This window comes from Gavialis gangeticus, unplaced genomic scaffold (genome assembly GCF_001723915.1).
Source record: "Gavialis gangeticus isolate Ggan-Ray unplaced genomic scaffold, GavGan_comp1, whole genome shotgun sequence".
Lineage (NCBI taxonomy): Eukaryota > Metazoa > Chordata > Crocodylia > Gavialidae > Gavialis > Gavialis gangeticus.
In genome coordinates this window covers 125,480,978-125,498,853 of record NW_017729022.1, presented here as the reverse complement: position 1 = coordinate 125,498,853, position 17,876 = coordinate 125,480,978, and the positions used below count along the sequence as shown (strand labels likewise).

At 43.7% G+C, this 17,876-nt stretch overlaps 1 protein-coding gene across 5 annotated transcripts in view; it reads left to right on the top strand.

Moving 5' to 3' along the window:
• The window catches only part of SLC24A3 (solute carrier family 24 member 3), a 537,093-nt gene that overhangs the window by 485,617 nt on the left and 33,600 nt on the right, over positions 1–17,876 (top strand). For all 5 annotated transcript variants that reach the window (XR_002097013.1, XM_019516134.1, XM_019516133.1 and 2 more), the window contains exons 11-15: positions 1,995–2,155; positions 2,698–2,977; positions 4,738–4,904; positions 7,202–7,316; positions 8,822–8,934. Coding sequence is in view for 4 of the 5 variants with exons in the window: in XM_019516134.1 (XP_019371679.1) it covers positions 1,995–2,155; positions 2,698–2,977; positions 4,738–4,904; positions 7,202–7,316; positions 8,822–8,934 (836 nt within the window). In the remaining variant the exon portion in view is untranslated. The remainder of the gene's footprint in view (positions 1–1,994; positions 2,156–2,697; positions 2,978–4,737; positions 4,905–7,201; positions 7,317–8,821; positions 8,935–17,876) is intronic.

Below are 17,876 nucleotides of genomic sequence, written 5' to 3'. Positions count from 1 at the left end.
GTCCATTAAGAATGGCATCTTTGATAACCTTTTCTAAAACCTTCCCTGGCATAGAGGTCAGGCTGACGGGCCTGTAGTTTGCCGGATCCACTTTCCTCCCTTTCTTGAAGATAGGCACCACATTGGCCTTCTTCCAATCTTCAGGCACTTCACCAGAGCACCAGGAGTTCTCGAAGATGTGTGCCAGGGGCTAAGCTAACCAGGTCCATGCTAGCCAGCTCTGAGTACCCTGGGGTATAGATTGTCAGGGCCAGCTGACTTGAAGGTATCCAGCCTCTCAAGGTGTGCCTTCATGAGGTCAGCATTGATGGAGGGCAAGGAATCTCCCTCACTCGGGCCTCCCTGTCCCATGATTCCTTATTAATTACACTAGCAAATAATACCCATGAACATCTAGCCAATATATTCTGTAATGTGTCCGGGGCTGTCAGGGTGGAGTTGATAAAGCTAGTGAAGTCTCTGACATGGTTCCCACCAGGCCAAATATAAGCTTGTAGCTCCCTCAAGAAGCACATCTAAGTTTCCTTGCTAATTATAAGGTCCATCTGTTACCACTTGCAAGTAAAAACTGTTCAGCCATTTTGGGTTCGTATGACTGTGAATTCCTTTTTCTACTTCAGTAAAAAAAGGAGTTGTATTAGGGGCATTAGGGCTGTTGGTCCTTGAGGTAATAACAATCTAATAATAACAAAAATAGTTGCTCATAATTTGTGTTGTGACAGCACCTGGGACCCCTAGACATGGGTCAGTACCCATGGCACTAGACTTTGTACAAACAAAACAAAAAAGATAGTCCCTGCTCCAAAGGGCTTCTGCAACAGTTGAGTTCAGTGGGTTCACGATTTGGCCCCCCACATGGACCATACCTAAAGGAGAGTGAGCAAGCCTCAGTACATGTCTTTTTCCACTAGTCATTCAATCTGAGTCCTTTACTGTAAGCAGTGAGAGGTAGTTAGCCATGTTAGTCTGAAATCAGGCAGAAAGCACCTTATAGACTGACTAAATCAGAGATGCATAAGCTTTTGTAAGCAGTAGTTTATGGTGATCCTAGGAGTATCATCCTAGGAAAAAGACCATACCCCACACTATAGCAGAAGGCAAACCCTGCCAAAGTTTGTGCTGGTCTGATCTGTGGGAACATTTCCTTCCTGAACCCAGTTTGGTGATCAGTGGCCACGTCTACACAAGATGCTGTAGTGACAAGCTACAGTGATGTAGCTCATTGCTATGGTAACATAGAGTCAGCAGGCACAGACTGAGATGTTGATTCTACTGTGCAGTAGCTCATTGCTACTGCGCAGTAGGGTCAGAAACGACCTGTGTGCCTCTGGGACTGAGCAGTAATGGTGGTTACTGCACATTCAGTTAGTACTAAATAACGGCGCAGTAATAACTGTGCGGTCAGGTGCACATGTAGATGCTCTCAGTATGATTTTGAACAGAAGAGCAGGAACTATATGGTGTACGTCTCAGTGGGATGACTACTTTTGAGACTGTAATCACTGTGTTAGTAGCTGTATGAGGAAATTCTGAGAACAGTTTTGATTCTACAATAAGGAACTTGAATCAGAGACCCAACTGAGATCTATTTTGAAATCCTGTAGCTTCATTGTAAGGAGAGGCATTTTCTGGATGGCAATATCTGAAGTTGCAGCTTTCCCAGAGGCCCATGAAAGTCATCTGTATGGTTCATACAGTTAAAGTTTTCAAGGGCCAAGCAGAGTGGAGGGAGAAGCTGGCCAAATAGAGACCATTTCTCTTACAGCAACTAGTTCACGGGCCTGTGGGACCTGGGGAGTTGAGCAGGGATGGTCTCTCTCTTACAGGGTGGTTTGGAGGGTCTGACTTCTCTAGGTCTAATGCAAAACTAACTGTTCAGGCCACTACTTTTGAAGGGAGTGAGGATGTGGAACCCTGCCCCAGTATTGCTGTCAGAGGAGAAGCCCAATCAGCTGACAGGTTATCTCACCCTTTTCTCTATCAATTCTCCTCAGGGAATTTCCATCGTAAAGCCTCAGTGATTATGGTGGATGAGCTGCTCTCAGCCTATCCACACCAGCTCTCCTTCTCTGAGGCTGGACTCCGGATAATGATAACCAGCCACTTTCCTCCCAAAACCCGCCTCTCCATGGCCAGCCGCATGTTGATCAATGAGGTAGGTGTTACATCTTGCTATTCATACAGGGTCTGCCTCTATCCTGAGGTCATCTGCTCCCTCAGCTATGTTCAGACTGAGGAGGAACCAAAGGGCTTCTCTCTGCCTCTGGTAGAGTTTTTCCACCTTCCTCCCCACTGTCCAAGGGTACTCTTAAGCCATCCCTTGATATTTATCCCTGGAGGGGGGATAAATAGCCATGGGCGGGAGGTGGGGAGGTGTTCATTATTCCCCTTAGAGACACTATTCCTAGATGCTGATCTGACTGATTTCACATGGGTTTCACAATACTGTGAATCTACTGACTACCCAGAGAGTTAATCCGAATTTATGCCAGTGTAACTCAGATCATAATCTGACTCATGGTCTCTATGTAAATACATCATACTCAGGCTTTCATTTCCCAGACTGACACTACCTTGCCACCCCTGCCAATTTACATTGACTCAGGATTTGAATCTTTCTTTTTTAAAACTTGTTTTTACAAAGTTTTGCAGAGCTTCAGAAATCTTTTCACTGAGAATCTGTAACTCTTCTTGCAGAGGCAAAGGCTGATAAACAGCAGAGCCTACACCAATGGGGAATCAGAAGTGGCTATCAAAATTCCTATCAAGCACGTCATTGAGAATGGCACAGGCCCCAGCAACTCTGCTGAGCGGGGAGTGAATGGGACCCGGAGAGATGAGGATGTAGCTGAGGCTGGGAACGAGACAGAGAATGAGAATGAGGACAATGAGAACAATGAGAACGATGAGGAGGAAGAGGAAGAGGATGATGATGATGATGACAATGATGGACCTTACACTCCTTTTGACCCACCATGTAAGAAGCTCCCTGAACTTTCTGTGTTCTGAATAACACAAGCTTTTCCTGAAATGCCAAATAGCACCACAGCTGCATGTAAACTAGAGCTGCTGCTCTAAAAACCACATCATTCTGAACATACTACTTTATGACCCTATGACCCCTGCTGACTTCCTGCCCTTCGGGTGGGGGGCTGGACTTGATGATCTTCCAAGGTCCGTTCCAGCCCTAATGTCTATGAAATCTATGAAATTCATAGTCATAGATATGTCAAGCTGGTTAAATAAATAGTGCCCCTTTTGTCAGATGGATATAAAGAGAGAATCACAGAATCATAGAAAATTAGGGTTGGAAGGGACCTCAGGGAGGTCATTTAGTTTAACCCTCTGCTCAAAGCAGGACCATCCCCAAGTAAATCATCCCAGCCAAAGGTTTGTCCAGACAGGTCTTAAAAACCTCCAAGGATAGAGATTCCACCACTTCTCTGGGTGACCTGTTCCCGTATCGTGAGACAGTACCCCATTAGGCTTCTTAACTGCTGCCTGCACCCAGACCTGAACTTGGTTAGGAAAACAAGGTGTGTTCTTACTTCAGGTTACCTAATGCATAGTAAAATCCTAGGAAAGACAAGACAGTGATAGTGCAAACATGAATCATCAGATTGAGCTAAAACCTACATTCATCCATAGCCTTTACCTCAGTTGCTAATTTTTATGAAAATCATAGAAAAAATATATTTTTTGCTTCCTGCTAATTTTCACAGGTAAGCTGACCTGAGAAAGGAACACATCTTTTATTCCTAGTGTGGATGCAGCCACCTGTTCCACTGGGAACCCTTAGAAACAATCCAACTGCTGGCATTTTACAGTTACTTTACAGCAGAGTAAGCAAGTACACATTGGGCCCATGGTGGACCCTCCCCCTATCCTCTTTATGCACTCTGGCAGCCGTAAAGTTGGTGTGAATATGATTCACTTGCGTGTTAAGTCCCCTTCATGCTATTGAAGATGTGTAAAGGGAACACGGCATACATGAGACTTTGGCCCGTTTTTTGTTGTGTTAGGACCTGATTCCCTTTTATGTGATAGCACCTTACCTGCTTCTAGCTGTGTAAAGGGATCTTACAGGAAATGCAAGTCCTATTTATTTTTGGGCAGTCTCTCAGTCCCTTTTTCCCTGTCTCTTTAAAATCTCTGTCCTGAAAAACAAATCACACAGTTTGTGAGGCATATTGCTTCACAGGACTGGGCACAACAGACTGTTACAACAAATGGGACAGTGCATATGCAAAAAAGTTACCTCCTTTACCCCCTTCATTCACCACATGCTAGGCCTGCTGCTTCAGGGAATCCAGGCAAACTGTGGTGGGTGGCAACCCTCTCGTGGGAGAAACTTGGAGTGTTATGGATTAACTGGAATAGACAGCCCCTTAAAGGACCTGCTTTTGCCACTTACCCAGCACTTTCCCAGGAAAGACCGTCAAGGCCTGGTTGCTGCTGTTACAGGTGGTGCTTAGGAAGAGAAGTGATGTTCTCAGGATACCATCAAGAGGCCCTGTGAACCATGTCACCACCTCAGACTCCTCCCTAAGCATCTTCTCTGCTGTGAAACTTAATAGCAGCTAGGTACCTGGTGTGCTGTGACCATTACTTATCACCTTTGCCTTGGGCTCTTGCTGTCTGCTTCAGCATACATTTCCCCTTTGCTTATTGCCCAGCTCAGTGGGACACCAGCTCAGGTGGGAAGTTACCATTTTCCCTTTTCTTTTCTTTTTCCAGCTGGCAAAGTTGAAATCCTGAAGTGGCTGTTCACCTGGCCACTGTGTTTTCTGCTGTATTTCACCGTGCCCAACTGCAACAAGCCCCACCTGGAGAAATGGTTCATGATTACCTTTGCTTCCTCCACCCTCTGGATCGCAGCCTTTTCCTATGTGATGGTGTGGATGGTATGTATCAAGCAAGATGGGTCTTGCTTGAGCAGAAGTCTGTTGGCTTCAAACGCCACTTCCCATTGGTGTCAGGGAGCTTGGGATCAAGTCTTGCTTCCCTAAGTTTCCTAATAGAATCTTTACATTTACATTGAAGGTAAACCTTTATATTTTATTTGCATTAAAACTTCTTTACACTGACAGGCTGGGAGTGCAGTGATAGAGCAGTAAAGTGTCTTCCTTTGGCTCCAGAGGCATGAGCTCAAGGCCTGTGTTAGACTCATGCCAGGGACCATCTCCAGTTGACACCCAGGTGTAAAATGGTACATGGTTATTCAAGCAGCTGGATGTGATGCTTCCACATCACTCCCTTGTGCTGTTGTCTATAAAAACTTGTGAGCTTTAACCATACTGGTCCAATGGGTTTGGCCCTGACAGTGACAGGATGAAAACTTAACACTACTGAAGCCAAATTCCACTGACTTCATTGGAGCCAGTAAGAACTGGACCTTTATCTGCTTTCTCTCTTTTTCCCTTCATGTCCTTATGGCAAGGAATTTAGCAAAATTCACGGATTCATTAGAATCTGTCAGGGCCATACCATAAGTGCTTCTGCTATGGCCTCAAACTTACAGATTTTGGGCTATCAACCATGTTCCTTAGTGTCCTCACCACCCCAGCTTGTGTCTTTTCCCTCTGTAGGGGAAACAACTTTAAGAGGCAGGGCTCTTCAGTGCTATCACTCAGATACTGCACAAGCCAAGCCATGAACCTTAGCCTTCTGGCTGGCTGGGTTTGCTATGCTCCTGCTTTTCTCAGCAGGAATTTAATCTATCTCTAGCTTGTTATCCAAGTGGTTGAAGATAAAAATGAACTAGAACAAATCCAAATATAATTGGCCTATTTATTGGCAAGAAGAGTCTGTGTGCTTGTTGGTTCATTAAACAGCTAAGCTTGCTGCAGACCTCATCAGATGGCTGGATAGGTGATAATATCCCTGCAGTCCCACTTAAGATAATACTAATAATACAGCATAGATCATGTTTCCTTCTGTTGAGTGAAGTTAGGCCATCATGTAGTATTGGGTACAGAAAAGCGTCTTGAGGGGAAACTTGGCCTTGAGCCTGTGCATTTATTAGCTAGCCTATGACCTCTTACTCTATTTCACCTTAGGATTTTAGAATCACAAACATACATCTAACCTAGACCTAAAGAATCTGGATATTGGAAGGGAAAAAATATCTTCAGTTCCACGCGCAGTTAATTTCATGTGGAATGAGTGACTGATGTCGGGGTTTTGTTTTGTTTTGTTTTGTTTTTCTCCCTTCAAAACAAACACAAATCTGGCTAAAGCCCTAATTTTCTAAACAGGTGAGGGAAAGTGACTATTCCCTTTGGTTTTCATTTGCAAAGATGAGGTGTTTTTAAGAAGCATCTATCCAAACTTTTTATAGCTGGGATACCATAAACCAGAGGCTCACTGTATTGCTTTTAACACATGGCTCAGATTTCCAAGGGAATATGGAGTGTGTGGAAAATAAGACATAATCCAGAACCAAACTTTTCACTTCACTCCTTGCAATTAAGTATAGCTTGTAGCTTAATTTCATTGCCATACATTTAAGCAAGGTCATCTTCTATTCCATAAAGCATAGCAATTCACAAAATTCTAATAATTTATGACATGCATACCAAAGGCTGAAGTTGCACAGTTGCATGCAGTGATTTGATGATAACCCCAGGAATGCAGTGAGCTTATATTTATCTTTTGCTTAGTTATTTAGCTATGTTTTATACTGTAATAATTCCTGGGGCCCTCAGCCAAGATCAAGGCCTGATTGTTCTGGGTGCTGTACCAACATATAGATGGGGAGAGTTCCTTTCCTAGCTTGCAAGACAAGACCAAGAAAAGGTGGCTGGAAAGAGAGAGGAACAAAGAAATTAAGGGTGCCTTTAACCGTGCGGGAACACTGTTCTGACGTTCTGAAATTCCAGCAAGTTGGAGTAGACTCGATTAATCATGCCTGCTGGAGCGTGCTAATTAGTGTACTCCAGCAGCCTCCGTGTTTCATGCATCAGTGCCCCCATGCTTCAAAATGGTGGTGAGGGTGCTTTAACTAAAGCTCGCCAAACAACCTTTAGTTAAAGCGCACCCACCACCATTTTGAAATGTGGGATGTTGAATACATGAATGTTGCGGGCACCATTTTAATTAGAGCACCAAACCTGATTATAGACAATGCCCTAAGGCAATATAGGGGCAATTTTTTTTTTAGTGAATATAAGTACTTTGACAGTTCTGTTTATTTCCCTAGGTGACAATAATTGGCTACACACTGGGTATTCCAGATGTGATCATGGGGATCACGTTCCTGGCAGCTGGAACCAGCGTGCCAGACTGTATGGCAAGCCTTATAGTAGCCAGACAAGGTAAGTTCACCTTGTATGTTAGCGAACATGGGTGTCAACGCATTGCAAAGTCATCTTTTATGTATTCAGTGTCTTTTAAGGAGGTACAAAGGATACATGGAGATACCATAAGAAGTGCCATACTGGGTCAGACCAGTGGTCTATCTAACCCAGTAAGTTGAGTGCAATAGTGGGCAAGTGGTAGGTGCTTTAGAGAAAGAGTACATGAACAGGGTATGTCTAGAGTGATCTATCCACTGTCATACCCTCCCTGGCATTAATCATCCTTGATTTAGGGATTTCTGAGGAGACATGTCTGACGGTTTTATTTAATAGCTCCTAATGGACCTTCAGAAAAGCTTTTCTAATAAAAAGGGTGATGTGAAAGAGCATCAGAAATCCTCCTGCTGCTTACGTTTCCCAGAAGTGCCCATATGATGCTATCTCTAGAGAGCCAAAATTGGGAAAGTGGGATAGGATTGAAGGAGAAGATACCAGGACTTCCTACCTCCCCTTTAGTTGTCCACCTGGAAACGGGGGTGTTTGTAGCGTGCCACTCAGGTTCTGCAGTGGCACTCATATTTGTAAGAATTTGAAATGAGAATCCAGAAGGTCTGTAATGAGGTCTTTTCTTCGAAAGCATTGCCATCTTTGAATGCCTACGATGCACTGGGCAGTGTAGTTGGTTTGCATAACCATGCTTTAAGAATGGCAGGGAATAGATGGAGAAATATGGCACAAAAGGTAGAAAAGCCTCTATTCTGCTATTCTAGTCAGGTTCTTATATCTCTAGGGGCAGATCCTCAGCTGGTGTAAATACTGCTATGGGCATTTACACCCACTGAGGACCTGGCCCCTGAAGTCTTGTGGTAGTTCCTGCTAATATGGGAGGAGGAGGCTGATGTCAAGTAAGCAAGTTTAAGTATGGATGCTGAACCACATCCCCAGGTCCAAAGGAGCAGCAGAGTCAATTCTGAGTTGGCATACAGTCTTCACAGAGGGATTAAAAGATTGCACAAGCTAACTTGCTGTCACATGAGACTTCAGAGATCATTGCTGAAAACCTGGAGAATGTTCCAACAGCATTGTCAGAACTGAGCATTCAAAAACTTTATGAGATTGGCTTGAAAACCATGAGGTATTTTTAAACAGTAAAAAATGGGGGCATCTGCCTATTTGTTCTCAGGCTTCTGAACCCCTTCAGCATACTCACATCCTTGTCCAGATTTTCTAGGCAACCAGGAGGGCTGGGTTTTGTTTTATTTAATTAAAACTGAGGTTCTCATGACTCCAGGAGCTGGAGATTTAAGAAAAACAGGGCACAGGCAACACTTCTTAAGAAAAGACAAAGAAACATTTTCTATAGAAAACATATGTTACTCCTATAGGCCAGTTTATTGGAATAAGGAAGCATTCTTTACTAAAGAAAGGCTAGATGTAATCAAACTTAAATATGTGCAGTCTGAGATAGTTAACATGTGAATATTCTTTAATGAAATGGCTCTGATTGCATTCTGTTTGTGCAGGGATGGGTGATATGGCAGTGTCGAACTCCATTGGAAGCAATGTTTTTGACATTTTAATTGGCCTGGGCCTCCCCTGGGCTCTGCAAACCCTGGCGCTGAATTATGGTTCATATGTAAGTCCTAAGTTTGATTCCTTTTTTTTCTTTTTGGTTACACACACTATTCTTTTTGGCTTCTTTCATGTTCCGTGCCAAATAGAAGTTATTTCAGTTGAATATGAGTGAACAAATAGTATTATCTGGTTATGACCAAGAGAAATTGTGGGTAATCCGCTGTATATAGTGCAACAACCTTTATTTTGTGTTGAAAGGTCCAAATGAAATAAGATATCAGATCATTTTATACTGTATTTTGTTGTGCCTGCATATATACATGATAAACAAAAAGCTAAGTTATTTAGTAATGCACCCAATTATTTAGTAATACACTACAGAGATAAAAATAGAATTTCAGAACATACCAATGAAGATGATAGGATAGGGACTAATCAGCTTCACTTCTGGAAAAGAAAATCGTGCCCCACAAAACTATTAGAATATTTAGTCACGTCAACAAAATAGCAAATGAAAGAGGCTATTAAATTAGTCCATCCGGAAAGAGCTAAATTTGTATTGTGGATCAGAATATAGCTAAAAGCTCAACCTTTTGGCCCTGTGGGCAAGAGGGGGTGCCTATTCCATCTGTGGGCCCAATCTGGTGCATGAGGCAGACACAGCAGAGTCCAATCCAGCTGTGCAAAGAGGGGCAGAGGCACAGGCGGCTGGTAGGGGGGAAATGGGGGGGACATGTGCCCTCCCTGAAATTGGCCCCCAACTCGGCACCACTCAGGACAGCAAACTGCAGCCCCACGGAGCTGGGCAGAGAGGCCACGGTTCCTCCCACAGGGTCTGCAGCAACCACAATTTGGGCCCACCCCTCCACCCAGGGGGTGAAGGTAGCTTTACCTGTGTTCCAGCCAGTGGTCTGCAGTTGGTCTGCAGTCTCCGTCCGTAATTGTGCCCCCCAAACTCAGGAGGCACCAGTCACCCCTGAGCAGAGGACAGCCTGGCCCCATTCCAGGCACATGGTGGAAAGGGAGCGTAGCCCATTCCTGATCCATCTGTGTGGGAGTAAGAGAATGGGGCGCAGCACTAAATCAGCCACAGGGAAAGGGGACATGGCCCAGCCTCAATCTGACCATGCAAGGCTTGGGAATTTGGCAGCAAGCAATGGGTGTTGGTATTGCCACTGCTCCCCGCCACCAAATATTCCAACCCATGGGGAGCTATGCAGGCTGGATGCCATGGCTCCATGGGCCATATTTGGCCTACAGGTCAGTGGTTGAGCACCCCTGGCTAAAAGACGGCAAAGAAATGGATGGTCAGTTTTCAGTTTAAGAAAACTTGACCAGTAGAACATCCCAAGGAATTTTATTAAGATCGTTATTTAATATATTAAAATAATTAAATAGGGTAAATGGTGAGATGGCAACACTGGCAGATGACAGACGCATGTTATTTGGGTGAATTAAGGTAAGAGGAAAATGTGAGCCTACCTTTTCCCCGCAAGACCTGTCAAAGTCAGGGTAGCATGATGACTAATTTTTTTTCCCACAAAAGCAAGGTAATGCACATAGGAGCAATTGTTTGAGTTTCTTCTTGATACTTCATAGTCTTAAACTAGCTAACTACTGAGGACATCGTTGTGGATAGGTCTGTGAAAATATCTTCTGAATGTGTAATGGCTGTTAAAGAAATAAATATATGAGAGTATATAAAGAACAGGGTAAAATATAGTATTGAAAACGTTGTATTAGTACACCTTCCCCTGGAATATTTAGGTCATATCTGGTCATTCTCTTTCCAAAATTACATACTGAAATAATAGAAGAGGTTTGACAGTGGTGGATCAGAATGATTGGAGGCCTAGGGACTGCATGAGAATGAAATTAAAATTGGTCCATTTGGCAACCAGATACAATGGTGAGAGCTTTTGGGGATAAAATACAATTCAAAGTTGGAGAAGGTAAATCAACTTTGGAGGTAATAGAGGCCAGCAGGGAACTGAGGCAACAGCTAGGACTGGAGCAGTTAGCCAGTGGGCGAAAGAAGGTGAGACTGGAGTGAAGACAAGGAATGATACAAAGGAACAGGGGCATAAGTCTGTGGTTATGACCACTAGAGCCCACTTCCCTTAGCACCTGGATACAAGTCAAGATTTCTGAGTCTCAGCATTTCTTAACTGTCAGCAAATAGTTTTCCACCTCCCTACCCTCCAAACTGTATGCCTCATCTCCCCACTAATGGCCAGCCCACAGAGAGGACAATGATCCATTGCTTCTATTAGTTACTCTGTCAGCTCAAGCAGCAGAGGTCTGTGAGATTCTCACCCTGTTGATGAATCTTGTCAAATGTACTATGTGAGGGCCTTTTTTTTTTTAATTTGGTTTGCTTTTGTAAAAAATGGCTTGGAAATTGCACACAGTGATATATATTGAAACCTGTTGAATTTTCAAAGTAAATTGCTCAGAAGTTAGGCAACACCAGAATTAAGCCAGGTTGCCTATGCAATCTTCATTTGGCCCCTTGCCCATGACCATTATGTAGGCTTTACTAACATACATATATAGTATCTTATGCACAAAACCCCAGCCTTATTCTGTGCACAGAGTGGATTAGGGTTCTGTAGTTAATGGAGATGTCTGTACGACTCTATCTTAGTTCATTGAAGAAGTAAGAACTTAAGAAGGTGTGGAAATTAGAGGCAGGGGACTGCAAGAAGGGAACAACAAATGGTCTTGTAATTCAGGGAGCTGAATACTACCCTATGGAGCTAGGATCCACCTGTCCCTCTGCAATGGAGATCCTATATGATGCTGGGCAGGCACATCCATTAAACCAGACTTTCTACAGTTCACCACCAATTGTGTGGCCCTCATTTTCTGGGTGTCCAGCTTAAGACTATTACAGTTGAAGTGGAGAAGAGCTGTGCTCTGAAGAGACAAAGTTCTAAATTCTTTGAAAAAAAATCAAGCCATAAATTTCTCAAATTGGGCATGCCTGTGTAGCAGATGCTTTAGACCTTTATGTCTTTATTCCTCAGTTCCCCACCCACAGAACCCTTTCTCTCACTGGGTTTTATGAACATAAATAGATGCTTTTGTAGCCCTCTTGTGCTATGGTCCCACAGAAAAGCCCATGAGGAAATTAATAATTCAGTATTTGGATTAGGATTTCAGTAATGTGTGGTAAGCAAAGCCTAGACATACATGTATTAAATAACAATGCTACAATATGGAACATCTGCTCATTCACTGAGCGTTGTCCATCTTGTGTGCTAGAGAAAATGGGAATAAGAGTTTTAGCCTGTGAAATGGATCCCTGCACGACTCTGTTACCAACCTTCTGGTTGGTAAAAGACAGTTAAGAACAATTTTGCCCTCTACTGCTACTCTACTGTCAGAAACAGCAAAAGCCTCCTTCAAAGAAGCACGCCTGCCAAGCTGTTTGGAAATCACCATCACTGACCTAATCCTTCAGAAGCCAGCACTGGAACCTGGGGATCTCACCAACTCAACCCCTTCTTCAGCCTTCCAGGCAAATAACTGAGAAAGCAGTAATCACAAATCTCCAAAAATGTGGGACATCAGCCCATATCCTGAGTGCCTCACAGTCAAGTTTTAGAGCAGGGCACAGCAGAGACATAGCTATTCTTTTGCTCAAAGATGACCTTCTTATGGCTGGGGACTCCAGTAAGATCTCCCTGTTCACATGACTGGACCTTCTTGCAACCTTTGACCCTGCAGCCACCCAGCACCCACAGTGTCCCCATCCTCTCCAGCAGACCATGGAGAGTGGGGCCAGAGGGTTGCTTTTCCTCTCATAAGACCCTCACCTGCTTGGTCTCACAGGGTTCTGGACTATGCCTGCTTCTCTTCAGCAGCTCCACGAGACTACAGGGAATGAGATGCTTCAAGCTCAGCTGTCAACTATGCAGTCATGACACTCACCTATATATCCCATTCTCTATTGATGCAACCATTGCCATTCCTAAAACATTAGAACATCTGCAGGAGACAGGCTGTTGGATGAAGTACAGCTGGCTCAAGCTTAATCCAAGCAAAACCAAAGTAATACTAGCTAAAACGTGAAAACTCTATTAAAATCTGGCCAAGACATGAACTCCAATTTCCAAAGACGGCACACAGCTCTCCATCATCAATGCTGTGGAAAACCTTGAGGTCCAGTATGATTGTTTCCCAAGGCTGGGTGACCAGGTTGAATTAGTTTCCAAAAATGACTTTTTTCACTTCCTGCTTGCTGGGAAACTCTGCTTCGTTCTCCCAGATGAGAATCTGGCAATTGAATTTCATGAATTTGTCATCTCCAGGTGGCATCACCGTCACTCACTGTATCCAAAGCACAACAGAAAGATGGTGCACAGGCAGCCCCAGCCTTCTCTAAAGCTGTAGCTGCCACAAGCAAATGAGTGGCTGAATGGCAGTCAGTTTCCAAAGTCAGTCTAAGACCTTGGCCCTCATTGACTATTAATGGACCCAGCCCTAACCACATGAAAGACTGCATGTTGAGCTACAAACTGCTGCAACAGGTGAACTCCTCAAGGAAAATATAGATTGCAGAACCAATATAAAGCATTTGAGAGCTAAGGGCAAAGCATTCTTTGTTATGGGGCTCCAGTTCTGGTACCCTTTTCCAAAGGAGATCGAGCAGATGCAGTCTCAATCCCCTAAGAAAGTGAGGCAAAGCCTCCCTCCTTGAGACTGCTCTTCCACCATAAGTAACACACAATCCAATGCCCCTCTTCTATTCTCAAACCACTCCTCACCCCCATGCCATAATAAAAACAAAATAATTCAAGACTACCTGAAGCAGAGATATGACCCTATAAGAGGAGAAGAGCCAGAAACTTCCTAAGTCTACAGGAACGTCACTGTTGCTGTTAATTTTACATGGAAGGGGCTCAGAAGCTATGGTGAAAGGTAGCACCTTAAAACCCAGAGAAAGAGAGAAGGGTCCAAAAGAAAAAAAAATCATTATCATGCCAGTAAAAGCTGAAGCATAATGAATATGTATGAAGGAACCAAATTAACATTACAAAGGCAGTTTTAATGCTGGTCTTTACATAATTGGACTGCCTGACTTTCCTATCTTAATTTATCTCTTGTTGTATATAGTATCTGTTTAGGTTTACACGCGGATAATCGTTCTATTCTGTTAACCTATTCTGAAGGTATAAACTGTCATAGCTGTGCCGAAGTCCTTGTAGCTCTATTTATGTCATCTGAGTATCTGCTTCTTTTTGTCTCATACTAGCCTTCATTCCATATTTTCCTGGGCAGTGTAATGCTAAAGAAAAAATAGTAACATTTTTTTTCAGTTTCCAATTTCTCAGTCCCATGATGACCTTTATACATTTTCTATGAAGCTGGAGAAATCATTTGCTATGAATGAAATTCCAACCGAGCATCATGTTTCAACTTTGTAGCTACCTTGAGAAAAATAAACTAACCCAAAACCAGACACAAAGCAAATATTAGCAGATTCATACTAGGATTACTTGCAAGAATGAAACAGTGTAGGCTTCAGAAATAATTGCTGCAGCTGCTTGTCTCAACGAGCACTGTACTTGTATAGAGTCAATGCCATACTCCACAAGGATTCCTATTGAAATCAGTAGCACCTTTGCAAAATAACCTGCTCTATGGAATGAACGCAGTACCTCAATGACTTTGACAAACCAGAAATCCACTAAAACTGAGGTATGCAGATAACAATATCCTTCAAGTTCTGGAAGCATTGGAGTGATGTTATAGCAGTGATTGCCCAAGAAATATGTGAGAAGCAAGTATTTAGTAGGTGATATCTTTTATTGGACCGACTGCATGATTGGGAGAGATTTAGACAACCTTTAGGTACAAGGCACCTTTCTTCAGGTCCTCTCACAATATACAAATAATATATTACATATACAAAATACATAATATTGTATGTTACATAATATAATATACATATTATATATGTATATAAAAATAATATAAAAACCTGCATACACCTCTTAGATATGTTCACAGATTCCGCCAAATCACAAAAATGGGCCTAATATCCATTTACATGCAGTCTCTTTTCACCCCTCTTCTAAGGCCTATAAGCACAATTTACTCACTTGAAAGCCACTTAATGATGTTAGAATGGTGTCAGAGGGCCTCAGTTTGAATGAGAATCAAACCCTATAAGTCACAGTTATGTTTTGTTACTTGCAAAGCAGAGAATGTACCATATTTACCTCAATCCTGACAATCCTGAATTTAAGATGACACCCCTATAATTAAATTCTATACATGGAAAATTTATAAATTTATTAACATTTTCTGTGCGCAAAATCTAATTATTAGAGGATCATCTTAAATTTCTCTTCCTCCCCCTACCCCCCACACTGCTGTAGAGGGGAAAGCAGTGGCAGAAGATGCAGGGACAGGCAGTAGAGGGAAGAAGTAGGAGGGCAGGTGGTGATAGAAGGTAGGAAGTGGGGAGACAATAGGGAGGCAAGCAGTGAGGGGGCTGGGAGACAGAGGTGGTAGGGGGTACTGGTGGCAGAGACAGCAGGGGCCAGGCAGCACCTATAACTCCAGTCCTAACCCCGGTTAGGCCAGAGCTACAGCAGCCACCTGTCCCCCTGCCACCTTATACTCAAAGTTAAGAGGGACTTTCCTCCCTCCCAATATTGAATGGGGAGGGGAGGGGTTCATCTTGGATTCAAGTAAATACTGGCCCCAGTAACATGGCCTCACTTCTTTTTTCACACTTCAGGAAATTTAGAGATTTCACTAATTTTGGAGGTATTTCTACACACTCAATGAAGGGGCAGTGGAGTGTGTGTGTGTCATACTTTTTGGTAATTGCAGAAAATGTAAAGATGATGAGTTGGCTGGGGCTAGACAAAGGGCATCTCAGCAATGACTGTGTTGATGGACCTGATTTTGAAAAAATGATTTTTCATCACATTTCATGCCATTCAGGAAGCCACTGCCATAATTTAAACAAATTTCAGGACAGCATTAGAGTAATTCCATTGTAAAGGTCACAGAAAATTGTACTTTCATATCTCAGGTGTACAGAAAATAATCAGCATGGTTTTCACATCTGATCTGTTTTTTTTACACCTTGCCCCCACTTTTCAGTGCTTAATATCAAAATGCACAGTTCCATTATTTCTTTGTAAGAAGAAACTATTTGTGGTATGGTGGCACCTATGAGGCCGAGTCATGGACCAGAGTCTCTTTGTAGTAGGAGACTTTACTGACAAGACACAAAGATGGTCCAGCCCCAAACAGCTGACAACAGAAGTGAGATTTTTAGGTAGTTAGCAATGGGCACTGTAATGGGAGTAGTGGTGACTTAGTGTCATGTCAGATTGTAGGTATCCAGGTGTGGAGGTCACCTCAGAGCTGGAATAAGCCAGGATGTCCAGAAACTGAGTCGGAGGTCCAGGGGTCAAGCAGAACACAAGGTTAGGGGAGCTAGCTGGGTAAGGTATCCAGGAGGTCAAGCCAGAGCTGTGTCAGGTATCCAGAGGGTCAGACACAATGTGAGGTCAGGAGGCTAACTGGTTCAGGTATTCAGAGAACCCATCAGAGCCAGAAGCAACACAATCCAAGAGTGCAGCAGCCTAGGTACAAGATTGCACCTTGTTGCCCAGACACTTCCCCTTCTGAGTCAGGGGCTTATATGGGAGCGGGTAAGAGGTCAGCTGACCTTAGCTGCCAGTCTGGTGGTAGAGACTGTGCGTATGCCTAGGCCCAGATGAAGGGTTCTGGCCACATGCATCTGTCCTAATGTATGTCAACAATAAAGCGTGTGGGCTAGATACCCTCATCCCACTGCCACTCACCCACCTGCTGCTGTGTCCAGATGCAGTCCAGACATACCTACACCAGTCTAACAAATGTCTCACCTCAGGAGACGAATCCTTTCCTGCCTGACAGAGGCATGTAACTCTCCTGCTCTCCCAGAAGGCATCCTTATGCATCTCCAAAGTGCATAAGCCCTGAATAGGGAGTTACCTTTGGGCAGCCAGTAAGAAACAGTAGGCAAAAGTGGGGGAGGACTGCTACCATTCAGCATCTGACCCAGAGCTACGTGCTACAGACCTACATCATCAGAGAACGAGGACCTACAACTACCTTTTTCCCCACAGTCTAGTGGTTAAGGCACTGGGTTCTAGCCCCACTTAGACTGGGCATTTTCAATACCTACCTTCCACTTTCCCAGAAAGCACCCTAACCACCAAGCTATGACCAGGCAGAGCTAAGACCTTCTTTACTCCTCATGGTGAAGCTGGGTTACTGGATGGAAGGGAGTTCAGGAATCATGACGGTAGAAGGGGAGCATACAAGGTGAACCCTGACTCTGTATCTTGCACTCCCTGATAAGGAGGGAGGGAGTCCTGAGTTATGCTCCCAATGTAGTTTTTATGCATTTGGGATAAAACAAATACTCAGCACTGGGAGGAGGACCCAGAACCCAGGGTCTTCATGCACTTTCAGTTTCCCAGTAAATCAGATGATTTCTGTAAGTAGCTATTACACTAATGCCAATTTCCTGCCACCCGGGAGAGCTCTCACGTTCTGCAGTGACGCTACTTCTTCATTTCCTGCACTTCCCCTTCATTTATTTTTTTGTCAAAATTAGGAAGATGCAAATACAAATGTCAACTAAAGATGTACCTTTGGGTACTCAGAAATTAAGAGGTGTCAAAGTGAATATACACACTTGTGTGCGCACGCGCGCGCACACACACACACATATATGCTTAATTCCTAAGAAGAAGAAAAACTCCTTTGTGTTAATATTAAACTTGGGGTGCTGTTGGATAAAGCCACTGTGGGTGCTGGCAAACGTGCAGCTCCCCAGTCTAATTCATGGTGCTTCACAGAAAGTGCCCTGTGTTAGACCAACCCCCCTGACCCAATAGTTATTCGCTGTTGGGTCAGGAGGGTGGGGGATCAGCCTGCACTTTGGAGCTGATCCAGCAAGAGAGGCTACATGTCTACAACCTC